The sequence below is a fragment of the Heterodontus francisci genome, chromosome 4 (assembly GCF_036365525.1).
Source record: "Heterodontus francisci isolate sHetFra1 chromosome 4, sHetFra1.hap1, whole genome shotgun sequence".
In the NCBI taxonomy this organism is placed as follows: Eukaryota; Metazoa; Chordata; class Chondrichthyes; order Heterodontiformes; family Heterodontidae; genus Heterodontus; species Heterodontus francisci.
The window spans coordinates 152,799,282-152,823,115 of NC_090374.1; the positions used below are offsets into that span (position 1 = coordinate 152,799,282).

A 23,834-nucleotide genomic window follows, 5' to 3' on the forward strand; every position below is an offset into this window, starting at 1 on the left:
TCTTTAACCAACGCAGGACCAATTACTGACCTACATCTACCCAGACAAACTAAATTATCAGTTGTATCCAATGCTTGAATAGAACTAGGTGAATTTCATAATTAAATTTAATCATAATATAAATAAATGTAATCAGAAATCAGTTGCCTTCACAATGAAATGTTATCATAATGCATACATACATGCACACTCCTTCATCTGTTCCATTCAGACAACTACTGCAATGTTCTCTGAAGGTCTTAGACAAATTCCTCCGACTGAGGACCCGTGGTTTGCTCTGGGGCCCCAAAACCCAATCACCCTTATTGTTGAGAATGCACATCAAGAAAAGATATCCGATCAAAGGGTAATTTTTCGAAGCTGAAGTCTTTATTCACTGTGTCTACCCACAGAAGTTGAGGTAAGTGACATTCAGAAAGGAACAGGCTATTCAGGCCCTTAAGCCTGTTCAATATTCGATCAGATCATTGTTCATCTGCACTTCAACTCCATTTACCCATGTTGATCCATTTCCCTAGATACCCTTACCTAGCAAAACTATGATCTCAAAGTTCCAATGACCCAGCATTCAGAGGCAGTTTTTTGAGGGAGCAAGTTCGAGATTTCCACTAATCTTTGTGAAAAATACCCTTCCAGAGTTCACTCTTAAATAGCCTAGCTCTAATTTTAGAATGTGCCCCCCATTTTGTTTGATACCCTCCAGAAGTCATGGTGTCCAAATCTGAACACAGTACTCCAGATAGGGTCTGACCAAGGCTCAGTACAATTGATGCATAACTTCCTCATCTTTGTATTTCCAGTCTAAGATGAGATAAAGGTCAGCATTCCATTAGCCTTTGAGATTAAATTTTTTACCAAGGCACTAGCTTTTGTGTATATGAAACCTAAGTCCCTTCGCCTCCCCGAAGTTCCTAGTCTCTTCCCATAAAAAAACTAATCTGTTTTGTATTTCTTGGATCCAAAGTGAACAACATCACACTTCCCACAATGAGCTCCATCTGCCAATTTTCCCCCTACTCGTTTGATATATTTATGTCCCTTTGTTACATCTGTGTTACCCTGCCTCCTAAATTAATGCCATCTGCAAGCTTGATGTCTAACCCTATATTTCGTCATCCAAGTCACCGATATATGGTGAAAGGCTGAGGCCCAGTACAGATCCTTGGGGACCACCGCTTGTCACATCCTGCCAGAGAATATTCTATTATCCCTACTTTGTCTCCTACCTTCCAACCAACTTTCAACCCACATCATAAGGTTATCTCCAACTTAATGCTCTATTTTTTGTTAAAAACCTCCTGTGCAGAACCTCAAATGTGTTCTAAAAATTCATACAGATAACATTTTATATATACACAAGACATGCCCGTATCCATGCATTTTGTGACCTCCTCAGAAACAGAATCAAATAGGTTAGTTAGACAAATTCATGCTGATCAGCTCATACTTGTTCAATGGCTCACTCAATCACTCTGCTTCTGACAATTCAAGTAACGTCCCCACTGATATTAAACTCTCAGATTTGTCGATTCCTGATTTCTCCCTCTAGCCTCTCTTAAATAATTGAGCAATATTTGCAATTTTTCAATCCGAAAGGACCAGTTCTTGAATTTAGAGCGCTTTGAAAAATTGTGACAAACTCACCTGCAATTTCCTCACCTAGTTCGTCAAAGTTACACATGATAGAGTAACGGAGACAGAACTGATCATCAACAACTGCAAAGATCTCCTAACAATGTGTGTAGATCTCGAGATCTGGTGTGGACATGGAGTAAAACCACCTTTGATTCAATCAGAATATTGTTTGAGCAGAAAACACTGCTACTGTACTTAAGTTAGATCAATGCAAAAACAGAGACTGATTGGATGCTGATGAAGCACAAGAATATGGCTACTGCTAGAACTGGTGACCAGTTCAGAAAAACGAGAAGAGAAAAGGAAAAGTAACTGCAAGTCACTGTTGGTGACAGGAGCAAAATAATACAGCCAAGTTATTAGGAGGGAAACAGTCACTGTAGATTTCTCTTGCTCAATCATTAGCCTATCCTAATTTACATGGAGGATAAACAAATGAGGTGGCTACAACAGAATAGCAATAGTATCTCAACACTACATAGCCCTGAGAGTAAGAAGTTGGTTCCCATCACAATTAGGACCAAGGAAGCATTGGGAAAAAGGGAAAAGGTGGTAACTAAAATGTGCTGCCACCTGCAGACTACATGGGAACAATTATTGTCCATTGGCTTCCTTGGATTCTCAAAATCAGGTAATAAATATAAACACCCAGGTATTTTGTCCATTTCAATAGTTATTGGCTGCTGATAATTCAGTGATCTACACTGACTTTTGTGGCCACAAATGCATTCATTTTAAAATCCTCATGTTCAAATTCCGACATGGATCTTCCCCACCCTATCTCTACCCTCCTTCAATTCCATAACCCTCCAAAAATTCTCGATTATTCCAACCCTGACCTCTTGTGCACTGGAGTTCTTCCGCCGCCCATCACCCCGGCCACACTTTCTCCCACTGGTGACCATGCCTTCAGCCATCTAGGCCCCAAGCTCTAGAATTCCCTCCCTAAACCTCTCCACCTCGTTCCCCTCCTTTAAGACACTCCTTAAAATCTCTCTTTGAGCAGGCATTTGATCACCTGTCCGAATGTCCTCTTCTGAGAAGTACCTTGGGACATTTTACAATGTTAAAGATGTTACATAAATGCAAATTGCTGTAGACTTTCATCACTATCGCCAGGGTATTTCGTATCCCCTTGGTGGGCACAGAGGAAAATCTGGTGGCGACCACAATCTCTTGCTGGAATCAGAACCCATCTGATTTTCCTCCCATTTAGAAGGAAATATATTCCCATTAGTCAGATCCGCTTGAAGCTTCCAAAAGCCAAACTGATAAAATTGTTAGAGCAATTATTATGCTGCAGTTAATGTGCCAGTAACGCATGTGTGAGAGTAGTAGCTGTATTCTGGATTTACACTGCTTGGCTCCAGCAGGCCTGAATCTTCAACAATCCTGCTTTTGAGATCACCCTATGTTCAGAATCCAAACACAGACTTTCCCAGGGAAGGGGGGGGGGGGGGGAAAAACACTGCTCTCTAGGCCTCTCTGAAGAGTAAACACCCCTCAGAATTTTAAAGTCCAGATTTGAAACCATAATATCCTCCTCATTGCTTACTACATTTCCAAGTGGCAAAACACTTCCAATCTTTTTGCCCTATATACACAAGTGCAGGGTCATTAATATATCTCAAAAAACACAAAAACTGTTTCACCAGCATTTCAAAAGAACTAGCATCAACCACAACCACAACCACTAACTAATTTAACTCAAGGACAAGACCAGTCACTTCCCCCAGTCCTATAGACAACTTTCCGTTCCGCCACCCCCAGCCTCTTAACAATCCCCGATTTCCTTTGTTCCACCAATCAGAGCTATATCTTCAGCTGTGTATGATATAAATCCTGGAATTCTCTCCCCTAGCCTCTCTGCCTCCTTTAAGAGGCATCTTAAAACCCACCTTTTTGACCAAGCTTTGATCATCGGTCTCAATACCCATGTGGCTCAGTGTCACATTTTGTCCGATAGTAAAACGTTCCAAGGCGCACTATGTTAAAGGTGTGACCTAGCAACAACTTATAGTTATATAGCACCTTTAACATAATAAAACATCCCAAGGTGTTTTATAGCAGCATTATAAAACTAAGTATGACACGGAGCAAATAAAAAGGTATGAGGTCAGATGCTCAACATCTTGGTCGAAAAGGTAGTTCTAAGGAGTGTCTTAAAGGGGGAAAGTGACGTGAAGTGGTATAGGGAGGGCATTCCAAAGCTTGGCCTAGGCAACTGAAGGCGTGGCCCCCAATGGTGAAGCAATTAAAATCAGGGATGCACAAGAGGCCAGACTTAGAGGAGCACCGATATCCCGTGGGGGTTTGGGACTGGAGAAGATTACAGAGAAAGGGAGGGGGCGAGGCGTTGGAAGGATGAGAATTTTAAAATCAAGATGTTGCTTGACCAGGAGCCAACGTAGACCAGAGAACACAGGGATGATAGGGGAACAGGACATGGTGCAAGTTAAGGCATGGGCAGCAGAGTTTCGGATGACCTCAAGATTATAGAAACATAGAAAAATAGGAGCAGCAGTAGGCCATTCGGCCCTTCAAGCCTACATTGCCACTCAATGCGATCATGACTGATCATCTAAACTCAGTACCCTGTTCCCACTTTCTCCCAGTATCCCTTGATCCCTTTAGTCCCAAGAACTATACCTAACTCTTTCTTGAATATATTTAATGATTTGGCCTCAACTGCTTTCTGTGGTAGAGAATTCCACAGGTTCACCACTCCCTGGGTGAAGAAATTCCTCCTCATCTCAGTCCTAAATACCCCTTATCCATAGACTGTGACCCCTAGTACTGGACTCCCCCGCCATTGGGAACATCCTTCCTGCATCTAGTCTGTCCAGTCCTATTAGAATTTTGTAGGTTTCTATGAGATCCCCTCGCATTCTTCCAAACTCTAGCAAATACAAGCCTAATAGACCCAATCTCTCTTCATACACCAGTCCTGCCATTCCAGGAATCAGTCTGGTGAACCTTCACTGCACTCCCTCCACAGCAAGAACATCCTTCCTCAGATAAGGAGGCCAAAACTGCACACACTACTCCAGATGCGTTCTCACATCTTGTACAATTGCAGCAAGACATCCTTGCTCCTGTAGAATGTGGGAAACCAGCCAGGAATACATTGGAATATAGTCAAGTCTAAAGGTAACAAAGACAGGAATGAGGGTTTCAACAGCTATTGAGCTGAGACGGGGCGAAGTTACGGAAGTGAAGTCTTAGTGACAGCATAAATGAGGTCGGAAACTCGTCTCAGGGTTAAATTTTACACCAGGTTGCGAATTTACTGACTTAATCTCAGACCTTTGCTAGAGAGAGAGAGATGAAGCTGGTAGCTAAGGAACGGAGTTTGGAGCAGGAACCAAAAACAATGGTTTCAGTCTTCCCAGTATTTAATTGGAGGAAATGTCTGCTCATTCAGTACTAGACATAGGTGCAAGTAATTATTGCAAATAGCAAATTTTCACTTTAATAAAACAAACATCTAGTAAAGACTGTACTTAATGCCATGAGGTTTAAGGTGGGTGTTTGTTTCAAGCACAAGTTATTAAAGCACACTTATCCCACTTACTTGTTTAACTGGTATCTCTGGTAACCTACTCCTGGACAGGGAGGGAAAACTGTCACGTTTCTAACCAGCGTGAGGACAAAGGGAGAAGGAAACATGTTCTGGGCTAGTCGTGGGAGGCTGGTAAGGTAGAAAGGGAAGGAGCTAGTCTCCATGTTTAAAGATACATGAAATCAGATTCAGGAAGAAAAATCTAGCCATGAAAAATCAGCCCAATAACAGGAACAGTGTGCCATACTCTGGTTTTCTGAAATGTTGAAGTTAAAATCCAAAATTACTGACACTGGAATTGATATTTCACCCTCATTTACCAGTGTCAAATTGTAGCTGCAGTAGAACAAAGAGCAGCAATGGAAGCACCAACATCTCCAAGTCTCCACCATCCCGACTTGAATACAAATCGCTGTTCTTTTGTCACTGGCTCAATATCTTGGAACACCATCACAGGAGCACCACACAGATTTCAGTGGTTCAAGAAGGCGACCCACCACCTTCTCAGGCCAACTAGGGATGAGCAATAAATGAGGCCTGGCTAGTAACACCTAGAGTCGGAGAACAAAAATAATAAAGCTCCAATTTGCTTTGTAGGAAAATAAATATGGTAAAACTGAAACCAAACAAGATGTTCTGAAGTAGAATTCCCATTCAAATACATGGAGTAGAAGGGGCCTTGTGAGATACTTCAGTGTTGTAATGGAGCAACAGATTTTCCATGATAATGAAGTACACACTTAGAAGTCAAAGAAGGCAGATTGCTGGGAAACAAAGTGTGACTTTGATTTTGTAATTCACTGAAGTATAAGTATACTAAATTAGGTTTTGGCTTCAATCATGAACACTGCAAGAATGGGCATGACAGCAAAATATCAACCGGGTATCGTTTTAATGTGTTGGAGGATGCCCTATTCAAGCACAAAATCTGTACTTATTGAGTTGAGCTGGTTGTTCTAGAAATAAGGGAATTTAAATAGATAAATTTAAACTTGGTACACACGTTGGGTAATTGCGGGCACACTCCCCAGGATTTTCTATCCATTAACGGATGGAGAATCATGGAGAATGCCAACACTTTCCTAACAAGTCTTCCCAGAAGCTGTGGCTACACTCTGAGCAGGAATTACTAAAATTCACCCCAAAGCTAATCCTCATCCAACAGGATTTGAACAATTTAATAATCTATACTGAATTATTCACCCTGTTGGTAAGTATTAGAATGTAGCCACTGTTTATGGACTCGTTTGGTATAACATGACTTGCCATTTCTTCACCTTCTCCCAAAGTCAACGATGATAACCTCCATCACTGCTCGACAGTTTAATACTTACCACACAGCAATTCTTTCATCCCTTTCACAGAACACACAAATACAGTTGGCTTGTTGAGGAGACGTGCTTGGAAAATTCTGCTTCCATTGCTATGAATTCGACTGTTGCAAAAATGCATAGGATCCTTATAGAACTCTAATGATTTATCACCCATTAAAGCATATCCTGAACTTCCCGGAATCCGGATCTGGGACATTGTGCTGGTTGTTGTGCAATAATCTTCCTAAAAATATGAAAAAAGTATTATTCTAAATCATTATTTGACAAAATTATACAAACTTATCTTAATTGATGGTTTGCTTTAACTTAAGTTCTCCTTTTATAATTTTCCCATACTCTCAAAACTAAAGGTATAGTTAATGAGTAAATGCCAACATAAAAATTATAGAAAGCTTTTCACAAACGATCATCTGAGAGCTTTACAAGGGGTGAAAGCAATAAGTAGGCACCAAGGAGGAAGTTAGAAATTTGGAAGAGAGGGAAATTAAAGACACAAGAAAAAATTATGAACTTCCATCTATATAGCATCTTTCACAACTTCAAGTGTCCCAAGACATTTTACAGTCAGTTAATTGCAACTGAATTGTAGTCACACTTATAATGTAGGAAATAAATGAGCAAATTGTTGGAGCTGCATGTTGACAAGTCCCCAGGGTCCTGGTGGACTGCATCCTAGGGTCTTAAAAGTGGCTAGTGAGATAGTTAATGCATTGGTTTTAATTTTCCAAAATTCCAGAGATTCGGGGAAGGTTTCATTAGATTGGAAAACCGCCAAGGCAACTCCTGTATTCAAAAAGGGAAACAGAAAGCAGTAAGCTACAGGCCAGTTAGCTTAACATCTGTCATAGGGAAAATGTTAGAAGCTATTATTAAAGAAGTTATAGCAGGGCACTTAGGGGAACCAGTGAATGTACTGTACTTAGATCTCCAAAAGGCATTTGATAAAGTGTCCATCAAAGGTTATTGCGGAAACTAAAAGCTCATGGTGTAGGGGGCAACATATTGGTATGGATAGAAGATTGTCTAACAGGAAACAGAGAGTAGGCATAAATGGGTCATTTTCTGGTTGGCAAGACGTAACGAGTGGGGTGCCACAGGGATCAGTGCTGGGGCCTCAACTTTTTACAATTTATATAAAATGACTTGGATGAAGAGATCGAAGGTATAGTTGCTAAATTTGCTGATGACACAAAGATAGATAGGAAAATAAGTTGTGAAGAGGATACAAGGAGGCTAAAGGGACATAGATAGGTTAAGTGAGTGGGCAAAAATCTGGCAAATGGAGTATGTGAGAAAACATGAAATTGTCCATTTTGGCAGGAAGAATAAAAAAAGCATATTAGCTAAATGGTGAGAAATTGCAGAGCTCTGAGATGCAGAGGGATCTGGGTGTCCTAGTGTATGAATCACAAAAGGTTCGTATGCAGGTACAGCAAGTAACTAGGAAAGCTAATAGAATGTTATTGTTTATTGCGAGGGGAATTGAATACAAAAGTAGGGAGGTTATGCTTCAGTTATACAAGGCATTGGTTAGGCCACATCTGGAATACTGTGTACAGTATTGGTTTCCTTATTTAAAGGAAAGATGTAACTGCATTGGAAGCAGTTCAAAGAAGGTTTACTAGACTAATATCTGGAATGAGCAGATTCTTTTATGAAGAAAGGTTGGACAGGCTAGGCTTGTATCCGCTGGAGTTTAGACGAGCAAGAGGTGACTTGATTGAAATATACAAGATTCTGAGGGGTCTTGACAGAACCGATGTGGAAAGGATGTTCCCCCTTCTGGGAGAATCTAGAACTACGGGTCACTATTTATAAATAAAGGGTCACCCATTTACGACAGATGAGAAGAAATTTTTTCTCTCAGAGGGTTGAATGTCTTTAGAACTCTCTTCCTCAAAAGGTGGCGGAAGCAGAGTCTTTGAATATTTTTAAGGCAGAGGTAGATAGATTCTTGCTAAGCAAAGGGGTGAAAGGTTATTAGGGGTAGGTGGGAATGTAGAGTCAAGGTTACAATCAGATCAACCATGATCTTTTTGAATGGCAGAGAAGGCTCGAGGGGCCTACTCCTGCTCCTAATTCGTATGTTCATATGTAACATGGCAGCCAATTTACACACAAAGTTCCCACAAACAGTAATGCAATAAGTGACCAGATCATCTATTTTAGGTGCTGATTGACAGAATAATGTTAGCCAGCACATCGGAAGAGCTCCTCTGTTCTTCTTTCACTGAGGGCAGATGTTGAAACATTAAGTCAAGATCTCCAACAACAACTTATATTTATATAGCACCCAGAACATAAAATATTTTAAGGCACTTCACAGGGGCATTATAAGACAAAATATGACTGAGCCACATTGAGATATATTAGGTAAGATGACCAAAAGCTTGGTCAAAGAGGTAGATTTTAAGGAGTGTCTTAAAGGAAGAAAGTGAGGAGAAGCAGAGGTGTAGGGAGGGTATTCCAGAGCTTGGGGCCTCATCCAAAAGACAGTACCTCCAACAGTGCAGCACTCCTTCAGTGTTGTACACAAGTTCCAGCTTAAATTATTTGCTCAAATCTTCGCAGTGAAGCCTGAATCTACAAAGTCCTGACTCAAAGAGAAGGAGCCAAGGTTGACTCCTTGAAGGGATGGACTTTAAAAAGCTGGACGAGAAGTGGGGTGAAGGACAATTCCAGTACTGTTGCGGGTGTGAATGAGGATTTCAGCAGCACAGGTGATGGAACAGCACTATAGCATGAAGGCAGCAGTAATTGTACTGGTGGAGGGAGAGTTGGGCAGCATCGGCACACATATGGAAGCTAATTCTATGCTTGCACAGAGTGTGTACGTGCTACTTAGGAGCAGACTAAGCATAATGAGAATACATGCACGCACACACACACAAATATCACCTAATGTTGGCAAAACTAGGAGAGCATCCTGCAGAGTCACTAAACTCGGGCAGAGGGTATACTATGGACCTGACTAGATGCAAGTTTGGCAAAGAACCTGGATTACACTGATGTAGCTCCACCTGAACACAAGCTGGCATTAAGTGATGTTCCATTTGGGTAGCACAGTCTCATGAACCCTCCCAAAAGCCACACTGGAACTTGGTTTGTTAAACACTATGTCACCATTAAGAGGCTTCTGAAACAAAAACCTTGCAGACATACACATATCAAGATGTAGTGTCACACCCACTCTATTGTGCAAAACAAGGTGAAATGTAATCACTGCACTTGAACAAAAGGAATGTATGTGTGGGAGTGGCACAGTGGCTAGCACCGCAGCCTCACAGCTCCAGGGACCCGGGTTCGATTCTGGGTACTGCATGTGTGGAGTTTGCAAGTTCTCCCTGTGACCGCATGGGTTTTCTGGGTGCTCCGGTTTCCTCCCACAGCCAAAGACTTGCAGGTTGATAGGTAAATTGGCCATTGTAAATTTCCCCTAGTCTAGGTAGGTGGTAGGGAATTTGGGATTACTGTAGGGTTAGTATAATGGATGGTTGTTGGTCGGCACAGACTCAGTGGGCCGAAGGGCCTGTTTCAGTGCTGTATCTCTAAATATAAAAAAAATTAAAAAATTACAATGCACACACAAAAACAAAGCTTCCTCAACTTGCAAGCACTTGACATTAACAGAAGCATCGGAATAGTTAACTTGGACTCCACATCTTAATTTAAGAAATGATCACAATAAAAAAGTGTAACCACAAACACAACTTGTGCCAGCTTCCCAAATGTTTCAGTAATGACAGTGTCCAAAAGGTAGAAGGTGTGGCAAGGACTATTGTCCATGAAAGTGGTGGAACTATGAAAGTACAACAGTCTCTGCCTGATTCTGCCCATCGTTAAAACTCAAGAATTATATTGAATGAGTACACTGAATGGCATCAGCTGCAGGCAGCTCAGCCTAAACCAAAACATGAATGGCCAAAAAAAAGTATCATACAACTGAAATCTGATAGGAAACATATTCAACACAAATAAGAATTACTACTATTACTTCATAATCCATTGGCTGTGGAACACTACAGGATGCCCTGAGATTGTGAAAGGTGATATATAAACAGAAGTTCTTTCCTTCTTTATGACCACTTTTTCTTTATTTCCTGAACATCTTAATGCAATTTTTTCTGAAGCAGAATAAAGGATGTTTCAGAAAAATTAAGTAGTTTTGAACATAGTGGAGGCAAATAGAGCAGCCAATCTGCACACAGCAAGGTCCCACAAATGGCAATTAAATAGCTAGGCTGTTTTGGTGGCAATGATTGAGGGACAAATGTTGGTCAGGCTAGAAAAACACCCCTGGTCTTTTCTGAGTAAAGCCACGGGAGATTTTGTTTTTGAATATATAGATGGGGTTTCAATTTAATGTCTACTTGAGAAGAAAGCATTTCTGACAATGTAGCACTCCCTCAGTACTGCACTCCCTCAAACATGGACAAAAGAGCTGAACTCGAGAAGTGAGGTGAGAGTGACTGCCCTTGACATCAAGGCAGCATTTGACTGAGTATGGCATCAAGGAGCCCTAGCAAAACTGAAGTCAATGGGAATCAGGGGGAAAACCCTCCGCTGGCTGGAGTCATACCTAGCGCAAAGGAAGATGGTTGTGGTTGTTGGAGGTCAATCATCTGAGCTCCAGGACATCACTGCAGGAGTTCCTCAGGGTAGTGTCCTAGGCCCAACCATCTTCAGCGGTTTCATCAATGACCTTCCTTCAATCATAAGACCAGAAGTGGGGATGTTCGCAGATGATTCAGCACCATTCGTGACTCCTCAGATACTGAAGCAGTCCATTTAGAAATGCAGCAAGGCCTGGACAATATCCAGGCTTGGGCTGATAAGTGGCAAGCAACATTCGTGCCACACAAGTGCCAGGCAATGACCATCTCCAACAAGAGAGAATCTAACCATCTCCCCTTGACATTCAACAGCATTACCATCGCTGAATCCCCCACTATCAACATCCTAGGGGCTACCACTGACCAGAAATTGAACTGGAGTAGCCATATAAATACCGTGGCTACAAGAGCAGGTCAGAGGCTAGGAATTCTGAAACGAGTAATTCACCTCCTGACTCCCCAAAGCCTGTCAGGAGTGTGATGGAATACTCTCCACTTGCCTGGATGGGTGCAGCTCCAACAACACTCAAGAAGCTCGACACCATCCAGGACAAAGCAGCCCGCTTGATTGGCACCCCATCTACAAACATTCACTCCCTCCACCACCGACACACAGTGACAGCAGTGTACACCATCTACAAGATGCGCTGCAGCAATGCACCAAGGCTCCTTCGACAGCACCTTCCAAACCCGCCACCTCTACCACCTAGGAGGACAAGGGCAGCAAATACATGGGAATACCACCACCTGCAAGTTCCCCTCCAAGTCACACACCATCCCGACTTGGAACTATATCGCCGTTCCTTCACTGTCGCTGGGTCAAAATCCTGGAACTCCCTTCCTAACAGAACTGTGGGTGTACCTACCCCAAATGGACTGCAGCGGTTCAAGAAGGCAGCTCACCACCACCTTCTCAAGGGCAATTAGGGATGAGCAATAAATGCTGGCCTAGCCAGCATCGCCCATATCCCATGAATGAATAAATAAAAGCTATCAGCCTCGATTGTGTGCTCTAGTTGCCGGACATAATCTTTTGACTCAGAGGCAAGAATGCAACACAACTACCTTACTCTGACACTGTTGTTTCATAGATGACTAGGAAGTTTTGAGTTATTATTTAACCACATATCAAAATAACAGTACAATTTCACCATAACACAGTAAGTATTACAAATACATAGTTAAGTCCGTGTGTAAATAACTAAACAGGTAAATATTTCACGGGCATCCTCTTGCCAGAAGTCAGCTCACGTACAGCTTTCTGACCATTCAATCCGTGGTCAGAAAATCATGCACAGCATTCCCTCGAAGTTCTGATAAATGCTCCATGCGGAACACAATTGTCAGAACATTAATCATTAAATTGTAACTTGTCCCTTTGCAGAAGCCGAGTTAACCTTATGGGCATATAACCGAAAGATTAGACACCAATTCGAAGCTGCCCAGATGATGCAGGATCTGATGCGTATTTTCAGCTGTTTTTTAAAAAATCTGCAAAAAGTATGTGCAGCGACTTAAATAATTCTCGCTAAAAGAGGCAACGCAGTTCAGGTTAAAGAATCCCAGCAGAGAAACAGATTCCGAGCATTGGAGAGGGAAGATGGAGGAGGACAGGGACACAAAGCCGACCCAAGAGGCCCGAGGGTGAGGCAGAGATGCTGCTTGAGCATCCGGAGACCCCAGCCCCGCCCCATGCCAACCCTCACCCGTCTGCTGCGGTCGCGCGTCCAGTGAAGGGCCCAGCTCGCTGCTGCTGCTCCTCCTCCTCCCCTCACGGAGCAGTGAATAGCCGGCACTCGCTCTCCTCCTGCTCCCCTCACGATACACTCAATCCCCGGTCACCGCTCCGCCTCCGAGAGCACCTGGGCAGGTGGCATCCCCACCAGCCTCTCATTGGTGAGTCAGGATGATTGATGGAAGAGCTGCCCAATCAACCAGGAGCACGGGGCCTGCCCCTTTACTGTCACCCCGCCCTGACAGCAACTATTGTAGTCTGGCACTTCAGTGCAGTACTGAGGAAGTGGAATGAAATATTAAACCAATGCCCTGTTTTCCCTCTCAGGTGGGCATAAAAGATCCCACGGCACTGTTTAAAGAAGAGCAGAGGTGTCCCCCATGTCCTGGCCAATATGTGGAATGGTTACAGCACAGAAGGAGGCCATTCGGCCCATTATGTGCTGTACTGGCTGTCTGCAAGAGCGACACTATTTATCCTTCAACCAACACCTAAAACAGATTATCTGATTATTTATTTCAATGCCATTGGTGAGAGTTTGCTGTGGATGTTTCCTACATTACAACAGTAAGCACACTTCAAAAAAGTACTTAATTGGCTGTAAAGCTGTTTGGGATGTCATGATACCATGAAAGCACAATATAACGACAAGTTCTTCTTTCTTGAGGTGAGTGTGGGTGTATATGCCAATTTAATGCCAGAGGAAACTAAAATTAAGGGTGATCTTGCTCAACAACTGCAGTGTTGAATGCAAAGGTTATTTCAAACTCAACACTACAGCTGAAATGTAAATACGCCATAATTTTTGGAATTTTCTCCTTGCCTCAAACAAAGACACCCACATTCACGTCAGGACTTTAATTTTAGTGCCTCCCAACGACATTTTTGCTACAGGATGGCTCAACATTTTCCAGGATAAATAAATCAAAATAAATCAGCCATGACCATTGCATTAGATTGGGGAGGCAGTGGTGTAGTGGTAATGTCACTGGACTAGTAATCCAGAGCCCAAGCTAATGCCCAGGGGACACCACGGCAGATGATGAAATTTGACTTAAATTAATAAATCTGGAATTAAAATCTAGTCTAATGATGACCATGAAACCATTGTCAATTGTTGTAAAAACCCATCTGGTTCTCTAACGTCCTTTAGGGAAGGAAATCTGCTGTCCTTACCTGGTCCGGCCTACATGTGACTTCAGAACCACAGCAATGTGGTTGACTCTTAAATGGCTTCAGTTCAAGGGCATAAAATGCTGTCCCCAGTGATGCCCACATTCCACAAACAAACAAAAAAATTATTTTAAGTGCAATTTTATCATTTTTTATAAGGGAAAATTATTGCCTGAGTTTAAGGTCAAGCTCAGTTCCTGGAATGACTCCATCTGAATACTGAGAATTTGGTCTCATTAAGTGTATGTGGTTTAGGAATTGCTAGATGAAAAAGACCAAGGTCCATCTAGTTCACCATCTACCATCTTGATACAACAAAAAACATGCTAGAAATACACAGCAGGTCAGGCAGCATCTGTGGCGAGAGAAACAGAGTTAATGTTTCAGGTCAATTACCTTTCATCAGAATTGTTAAAAGAGATGTAACAGGTTTTAAACAAGTACAGAGGCAGGGAAATGGAGGGGGACAATAAAAGGGAAGGTATATAATAAGGTGGAAAGCAGGAGAAATTAAATAATCCATTGAATGTGGAGTTTGGTGGGGTGGAAGATGAGAACAAGGGGAAGAGAGGGGAAGGGGTGAGAGCAGAAGTGTGGGAAATGGAAGGAGCCAGACGAGAGCTCTGTCAACCATGGTGGAGGAGAAAGAAAGATATATTGGAAGCACTGGTATGGAAGGCGGCACTGTCAGAACAGATGTGACAGAGACAGAGAAACTGGGAGAATGGAATAGAATCCTTACAGGAAACAGGGTGGGAGGGAGTGTAGTCACAATAGCTTTGGGAGTCAGTGGGCTTATAGTGTATATTGGTCAATAGCCTATCCCTAAAAGTGGTGTTATGACCAGGTAAGAAAGAGGTCTACGGTTCCCTCTCAGCCTTCACCTAGTCTTACAGTAACAGGGTTTAATTTTAAACACACCATATTTTAAGCTCCCCCTTAGTGAATCCTTGTTCACTGCTTTCCAATTATAAGGAAAAGAAACCAGCCAAACAGGTTTTCTTAGGTTTAAAGAAGAAAGGTTGAACTTTATTAATCTTAAACCCTAATTCGGTTAATGCCTATGGATACGTGACACGTCCATGCCAGCATGCATACACGATACACACATGCAGATAGAGACAGAAAAGAGCTGAAGAAATAAAGTGGAAAAGTTTGAGGCACTATCTGAAGATGGTTTTGGTTACTGTTCTTCGAGCTCGCTGTGGAGTCCTTGATTGTAGGTAGGTCTTGCTTTTCGTTGGAGCCCAGTATTCGTCTTAAACCTTGTTCGATGTAGGAGACTTTTCTCTCATGAGGTTTATCTGTATTAAGTGGGTCCAGGGGCTTGTGAGAGAGATGGGAGCAGACAGAAGAGGTCTTCTCAGTCCAGGAGTAAACAGTCTCTCTCTCTCAAGCTGTTTGGACAATTCAAAAAACTCAGGTTGCCCAGCAGGTTAGTCATGTGACTAGCTAGTTTGACCACATCTGTTTGTGGATTCGGCCATTGTAGCAGTCATCTGGAATGTGAGCTTCCTCACCTTGAACGTCTGGTGATCAAAGTCCGTTGTGGGTTGAATCTGTCAGGGAATGGTCCTTTGCCTCCACAAGCACTCTCTGATAGTATGTAAAAGTTTTTTTCCAGCCACGGCTGATCTGTTTAACAAGTCATTTCCTCACTCCAGCAACAGTTTAAAATCAATGTTCATATGACAAAATTAATATCCCTCATTCTTGGCAGGTGGGGGTCTGCATGACAGTGGAGACAGAGAAGTCGAGGAAAGGAAGAGTCAGGGATTGGCCATGTGGAGATGAGGGAAGGATGGAAATTAATGGGCAACCCCTCATTCTGAAACTATGCCACCTAGGTGTAGATTCCCCCATGCAGACTTAGAAGCAAACTTTCCAGTTCCGGGCAAGAGCAAGAAATGACACTGATACAGTCATCAATGTACCAAAAACAGAGGTGAGGGAGGAGGTCTGATTAGGACTGGACAAAGAAAGTTCTATATATCCCATGAAAAGGCAGGCATAGCTAGATTTATTTGTGTTTCCATAGCAACACTTTTATTTGGAGGAAGTGAGCAAAGTCAAAGAAGAAGTTGTTCAATGTAAGAACAAGTTCAGCCAGGTGCAGAAGGGTGGTGGTGTCTGTGACTGTTTGAGCCTTCATTCAGGTAAGAAATGAAGAGCCCTCTGACTGTCCTGGTAGGAATGAACATCCAGGAAACTAGAAACTGTTAAAGTGGTGGAGTGCATTGAAGGATTCAGGGATATAGATGGCAAGAGACTGGACAAGGGGAGAAAGAGTTGAGTTGAGATAGGAAGAAATCAGTTTCATGGGGCAAGAACAAGCTGAAATGATGGGGCAGTCCTGTTTGTGATTCTTGGGAAGAATATAGAAGCGAGCTGTGTGGGGTTGGGGGAATATGAGGTTGGAGGCTATGGAGGGAAGATCTCCAGAGGGGAGGTCAGTGACAGTCTTGGAAACACTGGTTTGATGTTCAGTCATGGGGTCATGGTCCGGGGGATGTTCTCTATCCCACTCCACTTGATCTCTCTGTCCTCAGCGCCTTCTCTTTTCCAATGAAGCTCAAATTAAGCTTGAGGAACAGCACCTCATCTTTTGATTAAGCAATTTACAGCCTTCTGGACTCAACACTGAGTTCAACAATTTTAGATCATAACCTCTGCTCCATTTTTTCAGATGGCAACTGTTGCTGATGATTCTGCTATTACCATTTACACTTCTCTCGACCCATCTTTTGTTTCTTTACTTGTCCCAATATCATCTCTTTTTGTCTTGCACCATCATTGCTTTTGTCATTTAGTTGCTCCTGCCTTCCACCATATAACAGGCCTTCCCTTTTGTCTTTGCCCCTTCTCCCTTTCCTTGCCTGTTAAGACCTGTTACAACTGGAGGATGGCAGACAGTGATGTTCCCCAAGGGTCAGTGCCAGGTCCACTGCTTTGGATATTGGAATACAGAGTAAAATGTCAAAATGTGTTAATGATACCAAACTTGGAAGTGTGGCAAACAGTGAGGATGAGACCAATCGACTGCAACAGGTCATAGATAGGCTAGCACAATGGGCAGAGTAATGGCAGATGGAATTCAATACAGAGAAATGGGAGGTGATGTATTTTGGCAGAAGGGATGGGGATAGGTAATGTATACTTCTAAATAATGTGCAGGGACAGCAGGATCTGGGGGTTCATGTGCATAGATCTTTGAAGGTGGCATGACATTTTGAGAGTAGTTAGCAAAGCATATGGGATCTGGGGCGTCATAAATGGAGATATTGAGTACAAAAGCAACGAGGTTATGCTGAACCTTTATGAAGCTCTGGTTAGGCCACAAGTAGAATATTGCATCCAGTTCTGGTCACCACACTTCAGGAAGGATGTGAGGGTCCTTGAGAAGGTGCAGGGGAGATTTACCAGAATGGTTCCTGGGATGAGGGAATTTAGCTACAAGGTTAGGTTGGAGAAGCTGGGGTTGTTCTCCTTGGAGCAAAGGAGGTTGAGGGGAGATATGATAGCAGTTTACAAGGTTATGGCAGATTTAGAAAAGGTAGACAAAGAAAAGCTGTTCCCATTTGCTGATGGTACAAGGACTAGGGGACACAGATTTAAGGTTTTGGGCAAGAGAGGCTCGGGGGATATGAGGAAGAACTTCTTTTATGCAGTAAGTGGTAATGACCTGGAATTAGCTGCCTATGAGGGTGGTGGAAACAGAAATGATTTCAATGATTTCAAAAGGAAATTGGATAGGCAATTGAGGGAAATAAACTTACAGGGTTACGGGGGTAAAGCGGGGGGAATAGGGCTGACTGGATTACTGTAAAGAGAGCTGGCATGGACTCGATGGGCTGAATGACTCCCTTCTGTGCCGTAATGACTTTTCTGTGTTCTGACGAAAGGCCATCAACCTGAAGTATTAACTCTGTTTTTCTCTCCAGATTCTGTCAGTCCTGCTGAGTATTTGCAGCATTTTGTTTTTATTTCAGATGTCCAGCATCTGCAGTATTTTGCTTTTTTTACAACAATAATGGGGTTGTTAACTAATCCTAACATCCAATCTCTATTAGTCACAAGAGATCTAGACATGAGGCAAAATAAACTTCCATTGATGGAAAGCTTTGGAAACCATAGGGTCAAAGTCACCTATTCCTCTCACATATGTGACACTTACCATATGTCATGTCTCAAATTAACCATATACCGTATCCGAAAATAACATTTTCTGAAAGAATTCTAATTCAATTGCATTTGAATGAATCAACACTTTCTTCTTCCACCATCTCCTAAGGAGCATGTTCCATAGGTTGACCACTTGCTCACTAAAATAATGTTTTGGCAGATTATTTTTGAGTTTACCCTCCTTCAAACACAGCCCGCGGCCTCTGGTTCTACTGTACTGGCTAAGATAAAAAAGCTTGTCATGGTCTACATTATCTAGTCCTTTTGGAATCCTAAAATCACCAATCATGTTACATCACTGTGTTATTCAACCCATGAAGTTATGTATATTTTTTACAGAACTATTTTAGTTCCTTTAATGTATGTAACAATGAATTAGATGTTTACATCATTTTTATCCAGTAAAGCAAATCATACATTAAACAAATGTTTATACTTTAAAAACTATCCAATAAAAACAATCTTGCCACATGCATGCAACTGATAAATAACTTACATTTATATAACCTCATCACATCTTTGCAAAACATGTAAAGCTCTTCTAAATTATTGTACTCAACAAGGTCCCACAAACAACAATGGGACCAGTGATGATTTTTTAAATTGCTGATGTTGAACAGGACACCAGATTACTCTTCTTTAATCCTGTTGTGGGGAAGTTATTGGAATCGATAATTAAGGGCAAGGTGACGGAACGCTTAGAGAAATTTGAGCTGATTAGAGAGAGTAAACATGGAGTTTTTGAGGGTAGGTCATGTCTAACATACCTAGTTGAATTTTTTGAGGAAGTAACTAAAATAGTAGACATGGGAATGTCTATGGATGTAGTTTATGTGGACATCCAGAAGGCATTTGATAAGGTTCCACTGTTTGCTAAAATTAAAGCACATAGAATTGAAGGTAGATTGCTGCAACTGGAAGACAGTGGGGTTGGGGTGCAGGTGGTGGGAGAAGGCCATAACATGCATTGGTCTGACCCTATTTATGGACCAGGTATTCTTGGTCACACAAGATCCAACACTTAACATGCTGGACATCACAAAATAAAGTTGGCACATTAAGTTGATGCAAAGAAAATGAATCACGATTGCCAAAATTCAGTATTGCCCTACAGTATCTGGTCCAGAAGGTCTCACAGACACACTGAAAAATCAAGAAATGCTGGAACCACTCAGCAGGTCTGGCAGTATCTGTGGAAAGAGAAGCAGAGTTAACGTTTCGGGTCAGTGACACTTCTTCGGAACTGACCCGAAACGTTAACTCTGCTTCTCTTTCCACAGATGCTGCCAGACCTGCTGAGTGGTTCCAGCATTTCTTGTTTTCATTTCAGATTTCCAGCATCCGCAGTATTTTGCTTTTATCACACTGAAAAATCAATTGAGTTAAGTCCCTATGTTTCATATATGGGACACTTCTCTCTGCAGGGAACTATTGGGAATCCCTGATAGATGATGGAAACCTAGGGCTCAGAGCTTTTGCTTCCTGGTGTCCATAAATGGATATCATTGTTTGCTCTGCCAAGCAAGGCATGAGTCACTTGTTTTATGCAGCAATGCACTACAGATTGAATGATGTTACTGATATTCCCATTGGGCCTCTGCAAAGGCTCTAAAGCAAAGAAGTTGTAGGTGATTGTTACTATGACTGATCCTGGTAGTGCTGTGCACGCACTGGAGATGGGCTGCAAATCCTCCTGCAACAGGTTACACAGCTGACTGCCTGCCCCATGAATTGCAGCCACTGAAAATGTCTCTGTTCTGTGTGGTCGAGAAGGTTCCAATATATTTGAGTGGCCATGTAACAGAAGGGTACGTGCCCTCCTCCTATGATGATGCTTGACTTCCCTGGCATCCAAAAGTTCTTTCCTTTATCCTGTTGGAAGCTCTTGCCCGAAGTGCAGCCTGATCACAGCAGCTAAATGTACAAGGCACCTCAACTCAATGAAGAGAAAATGATTATTATTGTTGCCTGTTTTTTTAAGCTTTTCAGCTTTTGAAGTGCAGCATGAAGAGTATGAATGCCGACTCAAATGGGGACAGCCTGCAACCAGCAGAAATCGAGAAAAACCAGGGGCAGGGAAGAATAACAACATTTCACATCCCTTTGCATAAAAATAAAATTCCAATGCATATAAAATGCAAAGGGGCTTGACTGAAGACGCAAGTGATTTCTCTGTGTGGCTTCCCAGAAATAGGCGCACACAAGGTGCAGTGCAGAGTAAAATCAGCATTAATCAGCCTGCCGTGCTGGGACGGGTTTGTTTGCTTCATTTGGCTTTGATAGAGGCTGCTGGTGGCTGGGCTGAAATCAGAGTACAAGCGTTGCTGCTTGGGATCAGCCTACTACTGATGGATCAGGATTGGTTTGGTATTGCTGTTGGACTAGGAGCCTGGTAGAATTGTTGCTGAGATGGGCATACACGGCTGATGGTGCTGGGCTGGAAAAGGATGCTGGTGTATCTGGGTTGGGGTTAGCCTGCTGGTCTTGGCACTTGATTGTATTCAACTTGCTTGCGTTGCTAGGCCACAATCAGCCTAATACTGCTGTGTCTGGACAAGTCAGCTGGTTTTGCTACTGGTCACAATCAGCTTTAGGCGTTGCTTCTTCCCTAGGGCCCGAATGGTGTTGTAGCTGACCTTGGAGTAACCGCTATTGTGGGCTGTGCTCGACATGCTCTTGGCACTGATAGACTAGATCATCATTCTGGTAATCTGGCTCAGCCTGCTTTTGTTGCTGGGCTTGAATTGGCTTCTTGATATTGCTTGTGGGCCAGTATCTGCCTACTACTTGCTACAGAAACTAAACATTATGCCAATATGCGTGCTTCAAGCATCCTCAACATTAACCAGCCAGTGTTGCTGTTGCTAGTCTAACTTATGATGGGTTAAACTTGAAGGTATTTCTGTGCTGGGGTAAGATTTTTCTAAACTGCATGTAGCCTGTTGGTATGGATCAGCTTAACCTGGGCTGGAATAAGATTACATGTTTGGCTCGGCCTGGCTCAGCCTGTTGCTGTTGCAGGGTTGGGTCAGCCTAAAGCTGCGACTGAAGGTGAGAATTATATCTGCATCCAGCAAACCCTTAGCATTAATCAACCTACTGTCATGCAGGTCCCCACCTGCCAAGGATGAGGCATTATAACTTTGCCACATGGACATTAAATTTCAAATTGTTGCTGGGAAGAAGAGAAGGCCTGTTACAAGGACTGCCAGACTTTGGCTTGAAAAAATACATTTGCATATTAACAGACAGTGTTTGGAAAGGACAAAGGACCATTCCCTGACATACAATACACATAGCCAAGACATGGTCAGACCAGTTAGTCACATGACTAACCTGCTTAGCAACCTGGGGGTTTCTGAATTGTACAGTTTTGAACTGAGAACCTGCAGAAAAGCTGTTTGCTCCTGGATTGAAAAGACCTCTCCTGGCTGGCTCACCACAGCCTCTCCTGTCTGGTCCCATCTCTTTCTCACGGAACTCCAAAACCCACTGAAGACACATGAACCCCAAGAGAGAAAAGTCTCCTCCAGTGAACGAGGTTTAAGAAGAATACTGGGTTTCAACAAAAAGCTACAATCAAGGACTCTGCAGTGAGCTCGAAGAACCGTAACAACAACTCTTCAGATATTGCCTCAAACTTTGTTTTTCTTCTGCTCTTTTCTGTCTCTATTTTCATGTGTGTATCACGTATGCATGCTAGCGTGAGTACGTTGGGTATCCATAGGCATCAACTGAATTAGAGTTTAAGTTTAATAAATTTCAACTTTTCTTCTTTAAATCTGAGAAAGCCTGTTGTGCTGGTTTCTTTACCTTATAATTAGAAAGCGGTGAACAAGGATCCACCAAGGGGCAGCTAAAAACACGGTGTGTTTAAAATTAAACCCTGTTACAGTAAGACCAGGTGAAGGCTGAGAGGGAACCTTAGACCTCTTTCTCACCTGGTCGTAACACTACTTTTTCTGCTGTGCTGGCATCAGCTGCTCATCTAGCTTGGCTTGGATTAGTCTGCAGGTGTTGAGGATTTCAGGTTTTGCTAGATTTGACTCATCTTGCTGGGCAGGGACTGGCCTGATGTTGTTAGTGAGCCTGAGGATTATGAGCAACAATGCATTCAGCCAACCCTCAACATTAATTAGCCTGCTGGTGTTGCTGCTGGGCAGAATGCTCAGCATGCCTGCCTTGCTTGGAATAGGATCAGCCTTCTGGTGTTATTTGGTTCAGCCTAATGGTGTTGTCAGCAGAGCTGAAAGCAGCCTACTGATGTGGCTGAGTGTCAGCTGTGGCTCGAACTTAATACTCCCTCTTGCCTCTGAGTCAGAAGGTCAGGGTTCAAGTCCTACTCCAGTGTAGTACTGCACTGTTGGAAGTGCTGTCTTTCGGATAAGGCATTAAACCTGCTCTCCCAGGTGAGTGTAAAAGCTTGCAATGGTTACTGGGCTGGGACAATGCAGCTGGTTTTGCCGGGCTGTTAATGTTGCCACTGGACCTGAGGATTGTGACATCATCTGTGTATCAGGCATCCAGCAACATTAATCAGGCTGCAGATATTGCTGCTGAATTGGGAGGTTGCTGTGTTTATTGTTGAGCTGGAATTCTTTGAGCTGGGATTGTCTGCTGGTATTGGTGCTGGGCTAAATCAGGGTAAGTCTAATGTTGTTATTGATAGTGAAATCATTGATGTACCTAGAAGGTCCTCAATAAACAATCAGCTGTTATTGTTTATGGGGATCCACTTGCTGTTGTTTTCTGGTTGGGTTGAGTCTGTGGGTGTCACCTTTTGAACTGGGAACTTGCTTTAGAAACAGGAGTTGGCCATTTAGCCCTTGGAAAATGTTCCACCCATTCAATGAGATTATGGCTAATCTGCAACCTAACTCCATATACTGCCTATGCCCCGTATCCCGTAACATCTTTGGTTAACAAAAATCCATCAATCTCAGATTTAAAGTTTAGAATTGATCTAGCACCAATTGCCATTTACAGAAGAGAGTTCCAATCGTCTACCATCCTTTGTGTTTGGAAGTGTTTATTAATTTCACTCCTGACGGGCCTGGCCCTAATTTTTAGACTATGCCCCCGAGTCCTAGACTCCCCAACTAGTGGAAATAGTTTCGCTCAATCTACCCAACTGTTCCCTGTAATATCTTGAAAACTTTGATCAAATCACCCCTTAACTTGCAAAATTCCAGCGAATACAACCCTAGTTTGTTTTCTCTGTCCTTGTAATTTAACCCTTGGAGTCCAGGTATCATTCTGGTAAACCTATGCCACATTCCTTCAAAGGCCAATATATCCTTCCTAAGATGTGGTGCCTAGAAATGCTGACAGTGCTACAGTTAAGGTCTAACTAGGGCTTTGTATAGCTGCAGCATAATTTGTGCCCTCCTGATAAGGGCCAGCATTCCAATCAGTTTTTGATTATTTTCTGTAACTGCCCATGACATTTTAATGATTGATGTACATGGATCCCAATGTCTTTGGCTCTTGTTGAGCTGCGCATGAAATTAGTGAATCCTGATTTTAACCCAGTCCTGCTGGTGGGAATTGTGCAGGTGGAGGGGTGGGTTAAAATAGCAGGCGGGTACTACCTGTTGCAT

General features: G+C 42.7%; 1 protein-coding gene across 5 annotated transcripts in view; it reads right to left on the bottom strand.

Annotated features, from left to right (window-relative positions):
* Positions 1-13,017, bottom strand: part of LOC137369315 (uncharacterized) — a 265,372-nt gene extending 252,355 nt beyond the window's left edge. For 2 of the 5 annotated variants that reach the window (XM_068030360.1, XM_068030358.1), the window contains exons 1-2: positions 12,851-13,016; positions 6,532-6,754 (exon numbers count right to left, since the gene is read on the bottom strand). In XM_068030360.1, the coding sequence (XP_067886461.1) occupies positions 6,532-6,727 (196 nt within the window). In that variant the 5' untranslated portion in view covers positions 6,728-6,754; positions 12,851-13,016. Of the gene's footprint in view, positions 1-6,531; positions 6,755-12,850 lie in introns of all 5 variants that reach the window. The other 3 variants (XM_068030361.1, XM_068030359.1, XM_068030363.1) reach the window with 2 other exon arrangements.
* Positions 13,018-23,834: the final 10,817 nt, after the last annotated feature.